The 15317-nt window shown below is 35.8% G+C and overlaps 1 protein-coding gene across 2 annotated transcripts in view; it reads right to left on the reverse strand.

The window, feature by feature from the left end:
• The window catches only part of LOC119985315 (callose synthase 10), a 31007-nt gene extending 15991 nt beyond the window's left edge, over nucleotides 1–15016 (reverse strand). Inside the window, exons 1-23 of one of the 2 annotated variants that reach the window (XM_038829577.1) lie at nucleotides 14504–15016; nucleotides 13503–13600; nucleotides 13164–13327; nucleotides 12371–12494; nucleotides 11927–12022; nucleotides 11328–11453; nucleotides 10195–10284; nucleotides 9341–9438; nucleotides 9141–9258; nucleotides 8729–8857; nucleotides 7609–7685; nucleotides 7443–7521; nucleotides 6045–6137; nucleotides 5836–5938; nucleotides 5606–5729; nucleotides 5301–5487; nucleotides 5165–5217; nucleotides 4342–4402; nucleotides 4123–4204; nucleotides 2734–2783; nucleotides 2351–2437; nucleotides 2155–2240; nucleotides 449–479 (exon numbers count right to left, since the gene is read on the reverse strand). In XM_038829577.1, coding sequence (XP_038685505.1) covers nucleotides 449–479; nucleotides 2155–2240; nucleotides 2351–2437; nucleotides 2734–2783; nucleotides 4123–4204; nucleotides 4342–4402; nucleotides 5165–5217; nucleotides 5301–5487; nucleotides 5606–5729; nucleotides 5836–5938; nucleotides 6045–6137; nucleotides 7443–7521; nucleotides 7609–7685; nucleotides 8729–8857; nucleotides 9141–9258; nucleotides 9341–9438; nucleotides 10195–10284; nucleotides 11328–11453; nucleotides 11927–12022; nucleotides 12371–12494; nucleotides 13164–13327; nucleotides 13503–13600; nucleotides 14504–14711 — 2364 coding nt within the window. In that variant the 5' untranslated portion in view covers nucleotides 14712–15016. The remainder of the gene's footprint in view (nucleotides 1–448; nucleotides 480–2154; nucleotides 2241–2350; nucleotides 2438–2733; nucleotides 2784–4122; nucleotides 4205–4341; nucleotides 4403–5164; nucleotides 5218–5300; nucleotides 5488–5605; nucleotides 5730–5835; nucleotides 5939–6044; nucleotides 6138–7442; nucleotides 7522–7608; nucleotides 7686–8728; nucleotides 8858–9140; nucleotides 9259–9340; nucleotides 9439–10194; nucleotides 10285–11327; nucleotides 11454–11926; nucleotides 12023–12370; nucleotides 12495–13163; nucleotides 13328–13502; nucleotides 13601–14503) is intronic. The other variant, XM_038829578.1, reaches the window with a different exon arrangement.
• Nucleotides 15017–15317: the final 301 nt, after the last annotated feature.

Consider the following 15317-nt stretch of genomic DNA (forward strand, 5'->3'; position numbering starts at 1 on the left):
GAAATCACTGTTAATTTTAAACTATTGGTACTAATATGAAAGTTCAGTTAACTTGACCCGTGAAACATTCCATGCAACAGATGGATAACTACCAAATAAACAGTTGTCGTTCCATTATTTAAATGAAAAACCAACATCAAAGAATGTGTCCAACGCCCATCTTGACACGATCGGACAATCTTAGATGCCCATCACAACCTCTTTCAAAAAAAAACTTGCACATTCCTTTCATAAACAGAGATTTCTACTCGATAAGCTTTGCAACAACTATTTTCGAAATCATATTTCAATATGCAGTTTTTTTTTTGTACACTAATTTGTTCAACTGTCATGTAGTAATTTTGCATCCTAACTAAGAAAATCAAGGAAAGTGCAGTAAAATAAAGAGAAACTTTGAGTTCAATAAAAAGGAAAAGAAAAGGGCAAAAAGAAGATATTAAACACTCACCTGAGATGCTTGTGCATTGAATGGCATCCTGCTAAAGCACAATGATGGGTAAGTTACTAAGATGGGTGAGAAAGAAATATAATTCAAAAACATTTGAAAATATTGAACCACAGTTATGGTGCTCAAGCAAATACAGAATCGTCCATCTTTCTGAAGCAAAGAAGTGTAGCGTGAATCATAAATATTCGTGGTACTCAACTTAGGTCTATTTCGGTAGTTTCTGTCTTGTGTGACCCTCTCATAAAGTTCTTTTGGTTTCGAAATAAATATTACCTACAGAGGTCAAGATAGAGGTCTTTTCTCTGTTCTTTTTTTTTTAAAAATGGGAAAACTTTATTGAAGGGCACTAAAAGGGTACCACCCAAGACAGTACAAAACAAGGAAAAAGACAAAACAAACAATTAAGTTATAACAGAATAACCCATAACATTACAGATGATGCAATCATCCATCTTGACATGAAACCCACAATCTTAAAAGCATTAAACCAATCATCTAAAGCTTTTCCAATCTGTGTCTCTACGGCTTCAAAAGCTCGTCATTTGTTACTTTCCCGCTCTTAAGATTATTTACTTTGTCATTCAAGTCAATAAGTTAACTTGTTGGGTTGGGGCATTTCACATCCTTTATACATATTCTAACACTTCCCCTCACGTGTGGGTTGGACACAACAAACGAGGCCCAACACTATGACTACACTCACACAAGGCCCCTCATTTGGGCCAGCAACAAACGGAGTTTAAATTGCAAAAGCTAAGGTTTGAACCCAAGAACTACTCCAATACCTGTTAAGATTAGTTACTTTGCCACTCAAGCCAATAAATTTTACTTGTTGGCCTGGGGAATTTCATATCGTTTATACATATACTAACACAGTAACACCAGTCAAAGTTCTAACGCATGAGCAAGCGGACAATTGAAATCAACTTTAAGCGTTTATTTTGTTTTTTTCCCCCTAGACTTTTGCAATCACAAGTATTTTCCTTTGTCACCCTCAGACTAACTATTGACTATGATGGCAAGACAAAAATATTTTAATGGTATTGTAACTCTCCTAACCACTCACAGATAAAAAAATACTATAAAGCAGCCACTAACCATCTCAAAAGTACAATGCCACTCAAAAAAATGCCAAAAAAACACGACAACATTAAAAAGTTCTGTTATTATTCTTGGGAAGGATGACACTATTTAATGGAGAATGGACCATGCAACCTGTAGCAGAGAAGATATGATCTGGCAATTCAAAACTTTCTTTTTTTAAAGGAAAAATTTTATTAACGGCACCGAGGGGGTGCAACCCAAACAAGCCAGCAAAACAAATCAAGGCCTAAGCCTCTCAAAAATATTGGAACAAGTTCCAGTCAAACAAAGCTTAAGATTTGAGAGCCAGCTATCCAAAAAAAACCCAAGCGGGCAATTCAAAACTAGAGCATAGATAAGTGAATCAACCCAGCAAACCAGGGAACCTAAGCCTATCCTATTCGTTCAATTTGGCTGGTCCATTATCGTTTTTTTTCTTGCCAAAGACTTCACTGAATGAAAGATAAAGGGATCTTAGCAATTACTATGATTACAATACACATTCACAGAAACTTAGGACAATCAAACTGAAGAACAATAAGTACTTCCCATATTCGAATACAAAGCCCGCATCAAAGCCTCTTAAATTGTCCACTTATAAACAGGTAAACAAGCAGTGCTACCTTTTCGCTTGTGTAGAAACAAGATTCTTGACAAAGGCTTCTGGAAAGCTCTCAAAACGTTTATGCACCATTTCGATTGAACGTATCTGCCAAAAGTAACCATATAGTGATTCACACAAATGCCAAAAGGAATAACAATCACACATCAATCCTAGAATTCATTAAGCATATAGAAAAAATTCAAGCAGATATACACCTCGCCCAAGCGAGCCCGTGCGCCCATTACACCACCAACAATGGCTGACAGAATAGTGTACCATATGTGAATGTCCATGAGATAGATCTGGCCAAAAAAGAGACCAAAAAAAAGAAGAAGAAATGATGATGTAGCATAAGTTTTTAATTTCAAGAGCATCTATCTATAAAACAATTTATGAGCACCTAAAGAAAAAATATGAAATTATAGGCCCTGAAGCCAGCGTGTGATACTGATACATTTCCATCTGTACCTCTGGTCTTCAGTGACTATCATTCTGGTATTGCACTTAATTTTCCAGAATCAGATTTGGTGATACAGAATATTCACTTATTAAGCTAATACCTTCCTTTCAAACGTATGAAGGGAAAGAAAATACTTACAGCAACAACAGGTGCCCATATGCTTGCTACAGTCAAGGCATTATTATTGTCTGCCAAAATATAAAGGCGAAAATGAGCAAGGGACTATGGCATTATTTTTGAACTAATACCAATAAAGAGGACTCATAAAAGCCATTCTGCTTTTTGCAATATATCACCAAGCAAAGTCCATTCTACTTCAGATATGTACCGCATATAGGATGGATAGAAATGTAAAAGTACTTTCCTAAAGTGAATATCATTTTTAGAGAATGGGAAACTAGAAAGTCATGTTTACTTTTAATAGAATATATCTTTTAAATGGAAGGGAAAAAAAAGTTTTATTAAAGCACCAAAGAGGTGCATAAAGGAGAGTTACAACACCGCTAAACATCATCTGTGTTTTTTTCTACAAGTTTAATATGAGGCTGTCAGGGCTGATGAATTTTTTTTTATTCCTAACAACTATTGTAAACGACAATTAGATGTATATAATATACTATTGCATCACAAAACTAAATTCCAGCAACGAATGGGAACTGGACCATCGAGCTATCTACAAACTAGCCAGCTGCAGTCCAAATGGCCCAGTTCCAGTTTAACCACAGTTAAACCAGCTGCATAATATTAAATATGAGACAAATAGAAAAGTATAGTCAAACTAAAGTATGTATACACCAATTGGAAAACATATATTAAAGACACAGAAACAGTTGAAAAATCTTAAATAATCACAAAACCAGCTAACTCTGGTAACATCACCCGGTTTCCAAACCGGCTTTGCCAATTTTGACTTTGACCAACAACGACCAAAAACCATAGAGCTAACAGGTTCTCTGTGCAAACATGAATTCAGTCCACTTTTCTATTTGATGGGTTATAACAACCGTTAATTGAACACAGCACTGTTAATTCATTGATCAACATTTGCATTTAGCATAAAATTGTGGCAAAGAAGAGATATAGAGCCGCAATGCAGTAGAGCTTCCCAACTGCACACCAGGTATCATTAATGATTAAACAGAAATGAGCTTCGGGACCCTCATAAACCCCAATCACTACAGGACATATACTTGATTGCCTCCAAATTTGAAGAGAAGGTTAGATGTTTTTAATTTGTGATGAAATCATTTGTACTAATTACACGTGTTTCTTCTTTGAGGCAAAACAAACTACTGCCCTACCTGAATCTATTAAAAAGATTAAATCCAAATGCCTGATCATCTGGTGTTGGTCACTTAATATGGTGCTTCTACAAGGTTCAAGTCTAAAATGCACATCCAATTTCCCTTTCAAGCTTTTCCTTGATTGCAATATAATACATGCCAAAGCACAACTAAAGCAAGACTAGGCCAACAAAAAATAACCCGAATGACAGCACAGGAGTAGCTTAAAAAACATTGAACTTACTCTTTGAGATCAAATCATGCCATGAATACTGCAAAAATGAAAGGTCTACAATTGTTTTGGTGGGTTCGACCAGAGGTTTAATCTGCACTACCAAATAGTAAGTGAGCATGTTATGCACAGTAAGCCAATTTATTCAAAACATGTAAATGAAAATATAACTATAAAAGAAGCTATGCTCAAATAATAAAAGCTCGTGGTCATTAGAACATGATGGCTTGCCTGAAGAAAGTAAGCAAATGTGAATTTGCACAGGAAGATCACCAACCAATAGATAACATACCTGCAATATATAAGAAAAAATAATAATTTTTCTCTATATATGTGGCAAGATCAAGAATCAGATTGAATGCCATTTGACTCCAATGATTCAAGCTTGCTCAGGAAAAGAATATCAGCCTTTAGAAAGCCTTACAGAATTATCTTTTCGACATGCTCACAACAATTGTACAATAAAATATGTCATCTGATTTAAATCCCTACTCTGTCATTGGGAAAGTGCAAGATTTCCACTTCAACATAATGTTGAATAAAAATGAAAGTTACATTGGTCCACACATTAAAACAATTGACAGGAATATCATTAACATCAAACCAAACTTAGAAATGGTTGAAGATAATAATTATTCAATCATATGAGAACTTTAAAGTAAACTTCTTCAAAATTAACTTCCTCCTAAATGAAAACAGTCTTACCAGTTACCGCAATCAATAATGGCATAGAGGTGGAATATATAGCCTCCATACCACTAGCAAAACTGCATTGAGTATTGGATAATGCTCGAGACTCCCAAAAGACCCTCATTTAATGTGGAGTGTTGGATGTGAAGTGGGTCCTACATGTGTGTTTTTTAATCAATGGCTATTTTAATGCCACATAGATTTGGGGGACTTTTGGGGGTCATATTTTGGGGGTCTCTAGCATTGTCCTTGAGCATAATCCTATCTAAGCATATAACAACATAAACCAACTCAAAAATGTAATTCAAACAGAACCATTAACAGACAGCAACAAGTCCAAATTTCTGCACGAAAGACAGCAAACCTGATATAATCACTCATTCTCTCAAAAAGACCACGCCCAACAAAGTACCGCTCCTGCAATATCCAATTGATGAATCAGAATAAGCAGTTAAACATTTATGAAAAGCTTTATAAAATACATACCGAACAGGACCAACCTGATAAATCCACTTGAAAATTAGGAAGAATGGGTGATCAGACATCTCAGATATAGCATGACAAGCAGGAAACTTAAGTAACAGAGCAAGGACTAAGCGCAACGCTGCATAAACACCCAGCACAATGATGTATATATGAAAATAGAACGAACTCGCGTTTCGCTCATGAGTTTCCTGCAGAACCTTCCTGCAAATTGTTAACACATTGAGCATACAAGCGTGTTTGTGACCTGGTTATCAAACATAAACAAGAGAAGACATGTTTGGGTAACTGAAAAAGGCAAACGAAAAGTGAGGTTCCTTACACATAAAGAAATGTTACACCGACAGAGCCCGAGCCATACCAAAGAAACCTAATAACCAGCCTTGTGATAGCCATGGCCCTCGCAGTTGAGTAAGCCCCAAACATAAGCAAGATGTCTAAACAGCCTGCATAAGCAATGATAAACAACAACAACAATAAAAATGAACGAGAATATACCTGAGAGCATTTAAAATAATAAGTTCAAAATATTTGGAAGTACAAACAACATACTTTCAACAAAGTTCATGATGGCAAATGTTGGCCCAATACTAAGCACATATTTAAACGTGTCTGAATTGATGTGGCTGCTATTGAAAGCTATGATCGTCAAAGCCTACATTACATAAAGAAAGAGGGAGGGAGAACATTGTAATTTTGAACATGAAAAAGTTTCTTTTCAAGATCAAAACAATAGTAAGATCAGTGAGCATAAATTTGACCTGGAACATTACAGCCAAGAAGATCCAAAGACGGTGAAAACTTCGATAGAGGTGAAAAAAGGTTCGATGCTCAACGAAAGTGCTTTTTCCAGTCTGTCAACTCACAGAAAAATTAAAACAGAAACAAAATTGTGAATAAAACGTTAAAATTAACTGAATTTAACAGACAAACATCTGATGCTAAGACTAGAAGACAACATAGGCTCCATTATTCCTTGTCCTTTTCTAGAAGTCGTCATGATACTGTGACTATCTCTAGTAAATAAAAATTAAAACACCCATCTTCCTTCAACTGTTCAAACAGGATATCCACATAAATTCAAATATATTGTACCAATAGTAATTGCCATTTAACAGAAACTGTGAAAACAATGATGAGTATCGCATGATGCTTGTTATCTTCCCTGTGCAAAGTTCAAGAGATTGACCATCCCATAGTCCTCGTTGAAAAAAGAGTCTAATATTAAATAAAGATTGCTTTAATAGGTGGTGAAATGGTTTGTAGCCATTTTGTAACAGAGTGAAGCGAGTTGGGCAAGGGGCAAACATAAATCTAATATGGCAAATACCAACTCAAAAATAGGATGAATTGCAACCCCGCTAAAACTCTTATCTTCTTATTGACATAAGCAGAGTTTCTCTCAAATGAATGTAGCCACACTAAATTCCTCGTGTCTCATTCATAGGGATTTCTATCTTCAATTCTTTCTGTGATTGACTAGATTAAACATGCTACCAACCGTACCAAATCACCATCTACGTTATTTGTATAATAAATTTAGTCCAAAACAACTCAGTGAATGGAGAGTGCTTATAGAGCTATTATTGACAAATACTATCATTATCCTACAAAGGAGTAGATTCTAAGATTACAACAATGAGGCCAGATCAATTATTCCAAATTCTTATGAGATACATAAGTAACATATTGATAAAACTACCAATAAACTGCCATAAAAAGGAAAAAACACTGGACAATGCCCCAATTTTCTCCATCTACTTGGGACCCTGGTTCCGGGTGCCCCCATTACAAAATATTTTATCTTCGAAAGAAAAAATAAAGGAAGAGAAACAATACCCTGCTTATTACACTAACATAACATGTGATTTAGAAAAAGAGGAAAGGGAAAAGAACTTATCATGATAGGCACAATTAAAATGTCATTAGTTGAAAGAATTATGCGTATAAGTCAAAATAAAGAAAATATGCAATTTTTCAGCAAAAAAAGTTATTAGAGATAGCTCAGCTCAAATCATTCCTCTCCTCTATTAACACAATACAAGACTTAAAACTTCCACACATTCAAAGAATTGTGTGAGTGCTAAGATTCAAATAATTTTAAAGCGGGCAATAATAGAACTTGGAAGCCAGGACCACAAAGCATAAGTAAGACTTACCCTTTTTCGCGTTTTGGGCTTCAACAAAAACGGTGAATTTTCCCTCATTGGCCAGCTCAGCTTAAAGCAAGCACGTGACCTACATATAAGAAAACTCAGCACAATTAGTAGCGCACATACAAATATAATGGATCTGAAAGTTATTAAGATTCCTCTTTGAACAAACCAAAAAAATTCATTGAAATCATCATAATTCCTCCATGCTGAATGTGCAGCTTTTCCATTATTGTTTCTATCAGCTTCCTGCACATACATCAATTAAGTAAATACACTACAAGACATGAGGATATACCAAACAAAAGCGAGTACAAATGACTTTCAAATATCAAAGATAGGGATTGAGAAAAGTAATGTGTACTATTAAGATTATATGCATCGCCAAGTCTGCCGAGAATGAGCCAAATGCCTTGACTTTCTACAGAAGCTCAGTAATGAGACAAAAAATTTAACGCCATTATATTTTTCATATCTCTGTTTACATGGAAAATGCAAAATAAGAGCGACTAAGAGGGGTTAACGTCCCATTTAGATGTTCTTGAAATTCAATGGTCGTCATTTTATTGTTATAGTTAGGGTATTGGTGCAATAGAACTTGTAAATTCAATGTAATCGATCTAATCTCTTAAAAGATAGTCTCAGCCCCCCCTTTTCTCTCTTCCTTTTGGGGCCCTGCAATGAAATTCTTTTTTCTTCTCCAAAAAAGAAAATCTGATCTTCATTATTTAAAGTCACGGGTACAAGCAAGAAAAACTAAGAAATGAACAACATAACTAGGAAAAACCAAAGAAAAATATCATAATAAAGACCAAAGAATAACTAATTACTGCTTTCCTTTCTTTTTTGATAGGTCAACATTTATAGCCTGCCTAATCACAGAAAATCTAGGAATTTACAAATACCCCTACTAATGAATTTCAGGAAACTAAAGAAACAGCTACCTATTTAGGCAAAAGAAATATAGAATAATACATAATTCTCAATAGAAAAGATTCCAAATATAACCCACTCAACTTTATGGCATAACTTTTCAGATCTTTTGCAAGATGTTCTAATAAACATCAACAAAAAATATCAATTATGCATGAGTAAGACTCATTACTTCAAAGGTTTGACCAGAACACAAGGGAAAAAATAAATAAATCAGCAAGCCTCATCCCAACTTACATTGTATACAGTGGTAATACAGAGAACGATAAAATTTTCGAACAAACTTCGATGATTCCCAGTCATAATAGTAGCAAAGAGACTCCAATACATAAGGACTAATTGGTGAGAAACCTTCTTACCGCTGTCATTGTCTTATAAATAGGATAGATGATTTGCTCAAGGAAGTTAGGGGAGCCATTTTCAGTCATACAACTAGTAGAGGGATTAGCTTCTCCATGATCCAATATTGCATCTAATTCTTTTGCCATCTGCAAAATTATAAATGAAAAAAGCCTCCAATCAACATTTAAACATTCGAGAGGAAAAACCTTGAGTTTAATTTCTTCCTTCAACTTCACTTTACACAGTAGCAAAACTCAAAATTAGTCAACATAGCCAATAGCCTTCTTCACATAGAATCATAAATGGTAAACAGAAGAAGAAACGCTAAACATGGTAAGAAAAAAAATTAGCAGTCATCATTCAGAATAAGAAATTTCAAGTCAGCAAACAGAAACCCAATTTAAAGATGTGAACCAATGGCCTGCTTACATGGTGAAAAATGTAGCAAATGCATTCAGGAAGGAAACGGACATTCGCAGCTTCACCCCATATAAGGAAGTACAGTGAAACCAAAAATAGTTTTCTGTCCCTAGTGATCGCCTCCAAACTGAAGAAGGAAACTGAAATTCAAGCAACTGAAATTCAAAATGACCAAGTTTAATAGATAATCATCAAGTCGTAGAAGTGACCTATTCCACACAAGCCGTATTCGCAGGTACTTGCACCATTTGATGTAGTTGTCCAGCACCTTCAAAAATACTTCATTGATTGCTTTCTCGTCAATTTTCTGCACAAATAGAAAAAAAAAATAAAAAAATTACGAAAGCGTTATAGATAAAAGCCCAGCTGGTAGAATCCCAAGAATCACCTTCACCTAATGCATTTATGAAGTGACCATTAGACACTAATGACTAAACCTTTGTGTACAAAAGACGAAAGCAACTGTCTCACTAATTTCTCCTTTACAATCCTTTTTCATCTTCTCCAAAGCCCGTCTTTTATGACACCAAGAAAAAGGTTAAAAAATGAGCAATTAGTTTTAGAAATTAGTTCAATGGATACTCCACATTCAATGACTTCAACCAAAGAATGTGATAAACCAAACACCTGACTAAAAAATTGTAGAAGCACAGTGATCTGCAAGGTCAATTTAAGTCCAAGTAGCAAGGGGTATTACAAGGGACCTGTAGCAGCCTCCAACAAGAAATCATAGCAACTTAAGGTTCAGTATCAAGCCTAAGGGTGAAACGAAATAATGATCATATGAAATTTCTGGATCAATCTAGATTAATTAGCAATTTTAACATCTGAAGTTTGATCTGAAGACTTCAATTTGTTATCAAGCTACCGACTGACTTCCAATACAGCCAGCCAAGGAAAATAAAAAATTTATAAAACAAACAATAGCTAGAAAGGGAAAAAATATATATGTTTTCTCCTGACAAAGAATATAATAAATCCCCGAAAATGGAAACAAGACATGAATTGCAAAGTTATATTAACTGCCACAACAAACACAAGACCAGCCTAATAGAGTACTCACAATATCAGCCTGACTAGGTATGCCAAGTCGGGACTGTGCATTAGCTATGGAAAGAACAACGTTCTCCCGTTGGTTCCTTATGTTGTCTTTCTGCACATATGCAAGTGAACATCATGTAACAATAGGCAAAAAAATCCAAAACAATAAAGATAGGATGGCTGAGAGAGAAAATGTTGTTAACCAGCAGGAGTTCAATAGTAAATGAGTGGCACATATGTAGATTCGTAGTACTCACAATATCAAAAAATCATCCACTTGCATGTTTTGTCAAAAGTTAATCACTAGGAACATAAATTGCACAGATCTGGAAGAATCTCTTTCAAGAAAATCTCTATGCTGAAAAATATAATGCCACATAAAACTTTATTACTAGCAATTATATTTTAAAAAACTACAAGCAAAGTAACTTTTCTGCAACATATAAACTGCTGAAAAACCTAAATCATTTTTGGCACAAAACTCCTTTTTTAAGTCTAACCAGCTCCGATACAAATATAAGTTAAGCCCACCAATCATAGGATAGATACCCCTCATCAGCCAAACTTCAGTTTTATAGGTATCCCAGGAGAGGGCATAAAACCTTAAACAAACAATTATAATTACCGTCAAATTTAACCAGACCCAACAATCTTCTTTTTGGACCTTTTTCTTTCTTGACTTGATACTTTGCCTTCCACATTAGAGCTCATTCTAGGACATGATTGCATCAGCAAGGAAGAAAGCGAAATAAAAACGCCATGCTCAATTTCTAAAACATGTATTTCTCAAAGAGAAGGGGAAAAAACTATCGAAAATACATTTATTAGAACAAACCAAATGCACTCTTCAAAGTATGAATCAAATATGTTTGAGATGTAACCAGAAGAAGACAAATATAGGAACTTCCCACATATAACAGCTTTTGAGCACATCAAGCCATAACTCTACCTTTTCGAATGAAGCATTCAAGGGAAATATCGTGAAATATCAAAGTCCAGAGAGGGAATCAACAACGAACTAAACAGGAGAAAACATAAAAAAAAAATATGCGTAGTACTTTTTGTCATAAAAGGGCACACTGCATCCTTATCCATATCACATGCTACCACCATAAATTTATCAGAGTGGCGGAATAAATATACATTTACACAGACCTGAAATCCAAACACATATTCCAGGAGATCAAACATGTCTGCATCTCGTTGTCCAGAAATATCAAATTCTGCAGGAAGTCTAGGGAAGTGCTCAGTATATTTAATCGCAGCTACAGCACCTCTTACCTGAATAGATAATCCCAATGGATGAACACTGAGTAAGAAATACCCTTAATTTCAATGTAGCAAATTCATCTCATATTTGAAAAGAAAGAGAAAATGTATTATCAAAGGCCACCAAGGAATGCAGCTAATTCATCAACCAATGTCATTTTTCCTCTTTAATAACAATTGCATAAATGATAAAAAGAATGTCCTGGGCAACCGGCAACCACCCAGGCATATTTAACAATAGAAGCCCCTGGTGAAAAGTTGGTAGCAAAGTAACTAATATTAACATAATATGAGGAGCGTTGCATATAATTTGATGAAAAAGACAACATGGACAACATAATGAACTTTGAGGTCCGAACTTTAAGATTATCAATCAGGCAAGTTAAATTCAAAGTAAGGCTGACAATAAAGTGGAGCTGCGTAGCGGAACTGTTTTAAGGAGATAAGCAAGAATGGAAAACATAGCTCTTGAAAGTTCCACTTACTTCTGGGAAAACTCCAATAACATTTGCTAAAGATGGTGATTCCAGAGGGACAATGTTGTAGGGTGTCAGCTCCCCAACCTTTTTAATTCTGCGCAACTGTAAAACCAAATAACAAAAATAAACTAAATTTAGACCAAAGAAATATGTCCATTTGCAAACTTCTAAAATATCTAAGGAAACAACAAGCCAACAACCTCCTTATGTAAGCCCAGAGGCCAGAAGTAATTAAACAAACATGTAAATACATTTAGAGTGGCAACATTACATAGCAGTAAAAGTCCATTGGATAAAAATCATGAAAAAGCAATGCCTTCGTGTGTGGTCTAGCATAACATCAGAGAACTAAACTTTACAAATCACCCAATCTAGTCAACATAACAAATGCAACAAACTTTCTATTTCACGGTAATATCCAAAATCAGGTGAGAGACAGGAGACAAATACCTCCTCCATTATAAGTCTTCCTACCCCATCAGGGTCGGCATCTTTGCTGAGAGCCTCCATGACCTCAACCAAGGCCTTCAGTGTGGCAAAGACTTTTTTCATTTCCAAAGATCTTAGTTCCAACCTGAAACAACAGAAGCATATGAGGATGGACTAGCAACACAGGACAAGATGAAGGAAAATCCTAAAATTGACCCCATACAAGCTGATTTTTAACGTTAATTTGTCTTCACATTTTACGATAATAAAAAAAAAGGGGCAATTCCAATCTGTGGACCAGAATGGCCTGGAACTGCATTCACCATGCAACATCAAGTCGATCTACGCCAGGGGAATTAGTAATGTGTCAAGAGAAATTGGCACAAGAAGCTGTGATTACTAAGAATCACAAGCAAAATAGAAATCCTCAATTATCCACCTCGAGATATAGAAGTTTCCACAAAACAAAATGGATTCCATGTGGATGATGATGAAAAACCAGATGGGTGCACTGCTTTTGACATGCAAAAGCAGAAAAAAGAACTTCAAGATTTAACAGATGAAGAAGGATGTCATGCGTCAATCAAGAATCCAAAATAGCCATGCAAACAGTCAAACTTATTGAAAGAGAGCTTCATGCCCTAATTTAAAGAATCTACAGAAAGCACCTCATCATTTACAATAACAAGTTTCAGTTTAAGTACAAAATAATATCCAATTATCGATTCTTTCACATCGATTATTAAAACAAATGGCTGGTTATGAGCAAAAGAATCAATAACAAGGGACCATGAGTGCATATAATTGTCCATACTCCCCCAAATTAGCAGAAAAGGTTCCAGATTCCCGCCATTTCTGCTCCTCTTTCTGGATGTCATCCACTCTGTACCGTCTCTTGTAACGTTGATAAAATTCCCACAAATGTTCAACATCCCGATTACGATCTATACGAGCCCCGTCTCTCTTGGCAAGTTTTTGCTACAGCAAAAGTTAAACTCCTTACAACTTGATTTAGAAATGTTTATATAACAAAGCAGAAATTACATTGTGTGGGTGAGCTCATCAATAGTACAGCATCACTTTATTCAACATAACAATAATACAAAAATTTATTCAATAAGAAAGCATTAATCGATAATTAATTTCAAGATACCTTAATTACAGACATCAAACCAGTCTTGAACTGAAGAACACCTCTACCATCACTACTCGGGTCCAAGTTTTGTGCCATGGTATACGCCTGCTCACACACTAAAATCGAATGCAGGACTTGCATGAGAGTCCATCAAAACTCTAGAGATTATAACTAATGACCACACCAAATACTTCAGCAAAGAAATTGATATAACCGCCACAAAATATGTAAAGAATCTTTACAAAAAGTTGCAATGTTATTAAAAGCTCAGCATACGTCAAGTGCACATAATTGGCAGAGACGACACGTAATGCCCAAAGTGCACTTCATTGAGAAAATCGCATAATTTTCAGATGTAAACATATCAAAGGGAAACAAGTGTAATATACTATGAAAGTATAATCAGTCTCTCAACACGTTAGGTATATGACCGAAGCGTCATGCTGGTGCTACTGCACAAAAATTGTATTCAGATTTCAGATTGGACAAAAGACAAACTATAGATATGTGAGACTATAACCATAGCACAACTTCAAGCTTTGATCAAAGATCAAAACATCAAACAACGATAATTACATACCCAAACACCAAACCTGAGTATGGGATCTTCATACTAGCGGTTGATTTGGTTTACCAAAGACAAATGTGTAGACAAACAAAAGCCTCTTTATTATAAAGAGAATGTCCAAAACTTCCATCTATTTACGAAACGGTTGTTCTTACCATGCAAATTAAATTTATCGATGCAAAGGGCAAAGCCTATTGCCTGTTACATAAGATATTCACCATGCAATTAAGAGGCTAGGTCATTGAGCAAACCCAAAATCATCCCCAATATGAACCATATTTTCCCAAATTTGGCAAGCAACCAGATGTTCCAGCCCAAAAATACGGGATTGTTCAGTTCGTGGAAAACAAAAGAAATACACTAAGACGACCAAGACACCGTACCAAATACACCGTCGGAGATCGATTTCAACATCTAAAGTAAAATTTTCACAAAGCATAGAGAAACATACAGATTCTGGCAACATTCGGATCCTCAGTCTGAATCTCATCGGCTGCCTGCAAGATCAGATCAATGTTCGTTGTCCGGACTAGTGACGGCGGCACCGCACCGGCGATGCCGCTGGGAGTTCTTTCATGACCCTGGCCGGCACTTCGTAGCTGCTCCCTCTTCAAGGTGGCTCGCACCAGGCGCTCCCAGTTGTCATAAACCCTAGCCATGGTCAACTTGATCGGGTCCGAGCTCCACAAGCCCCGCTCGGAGAACGGTCACTGCGATTGCTTCTCTCTTTTGTTGTCCGTCTCTGCTTTGCTGCCGGAATGTCTACTGATGCTAGATTTCGAATTTTGACCTCGGACTCCGATAACGGTCACTGGGATTGCTTTTTTTTCTCTTTTGTTGTCCGTCTCTGCTTTTTGCTGTCGATATGTATTCTGATGCTAGGTTTCCAATTACTTTAGAATTTTCCTATACGCGGATAGATCGTTTGAAATGGACATATATTTTGTTTTTCAATTATTTCTGCGACATATTCATATTCTGAGTAAATATGACTCGGTTTGTGGAGTTGCCCCCTTTTTATGCTTCTATTTTATAACTTTTTTGTCTAGCCAATGGGTTTCTGACTCTGACTTGTAAAAACAACACAGAATTAATGAGAATATTATTAATATATTTGTCGTGATTCCAGAATTCACATGCTAGCCCGTGTGAATCCGAGGTCGATCCAGGTTTTTTCAAATTTAGCCAGCCAACTGATACGTCATTTTGGTGCATCAAGAAATCCTTAAAAATTCTGAAAAAATTATAAATACGTAATATTTAGC

This window comes from Tripterygium wilfordii, chromosome 19, assembly GCF_013401445.1.
Source record: "Tripterygium wilfordii isolate XIE 37 chromosome 19, ASM1340144v1, whole genome shotgun sequence".
NCBI classification, from domain to species: Eukaryota; Viridiplantae; Streptophyta; class Magnoliopsida; order Celastrales; family Celastraceae; genus Tripterygium; species Tripterygium wilfordii.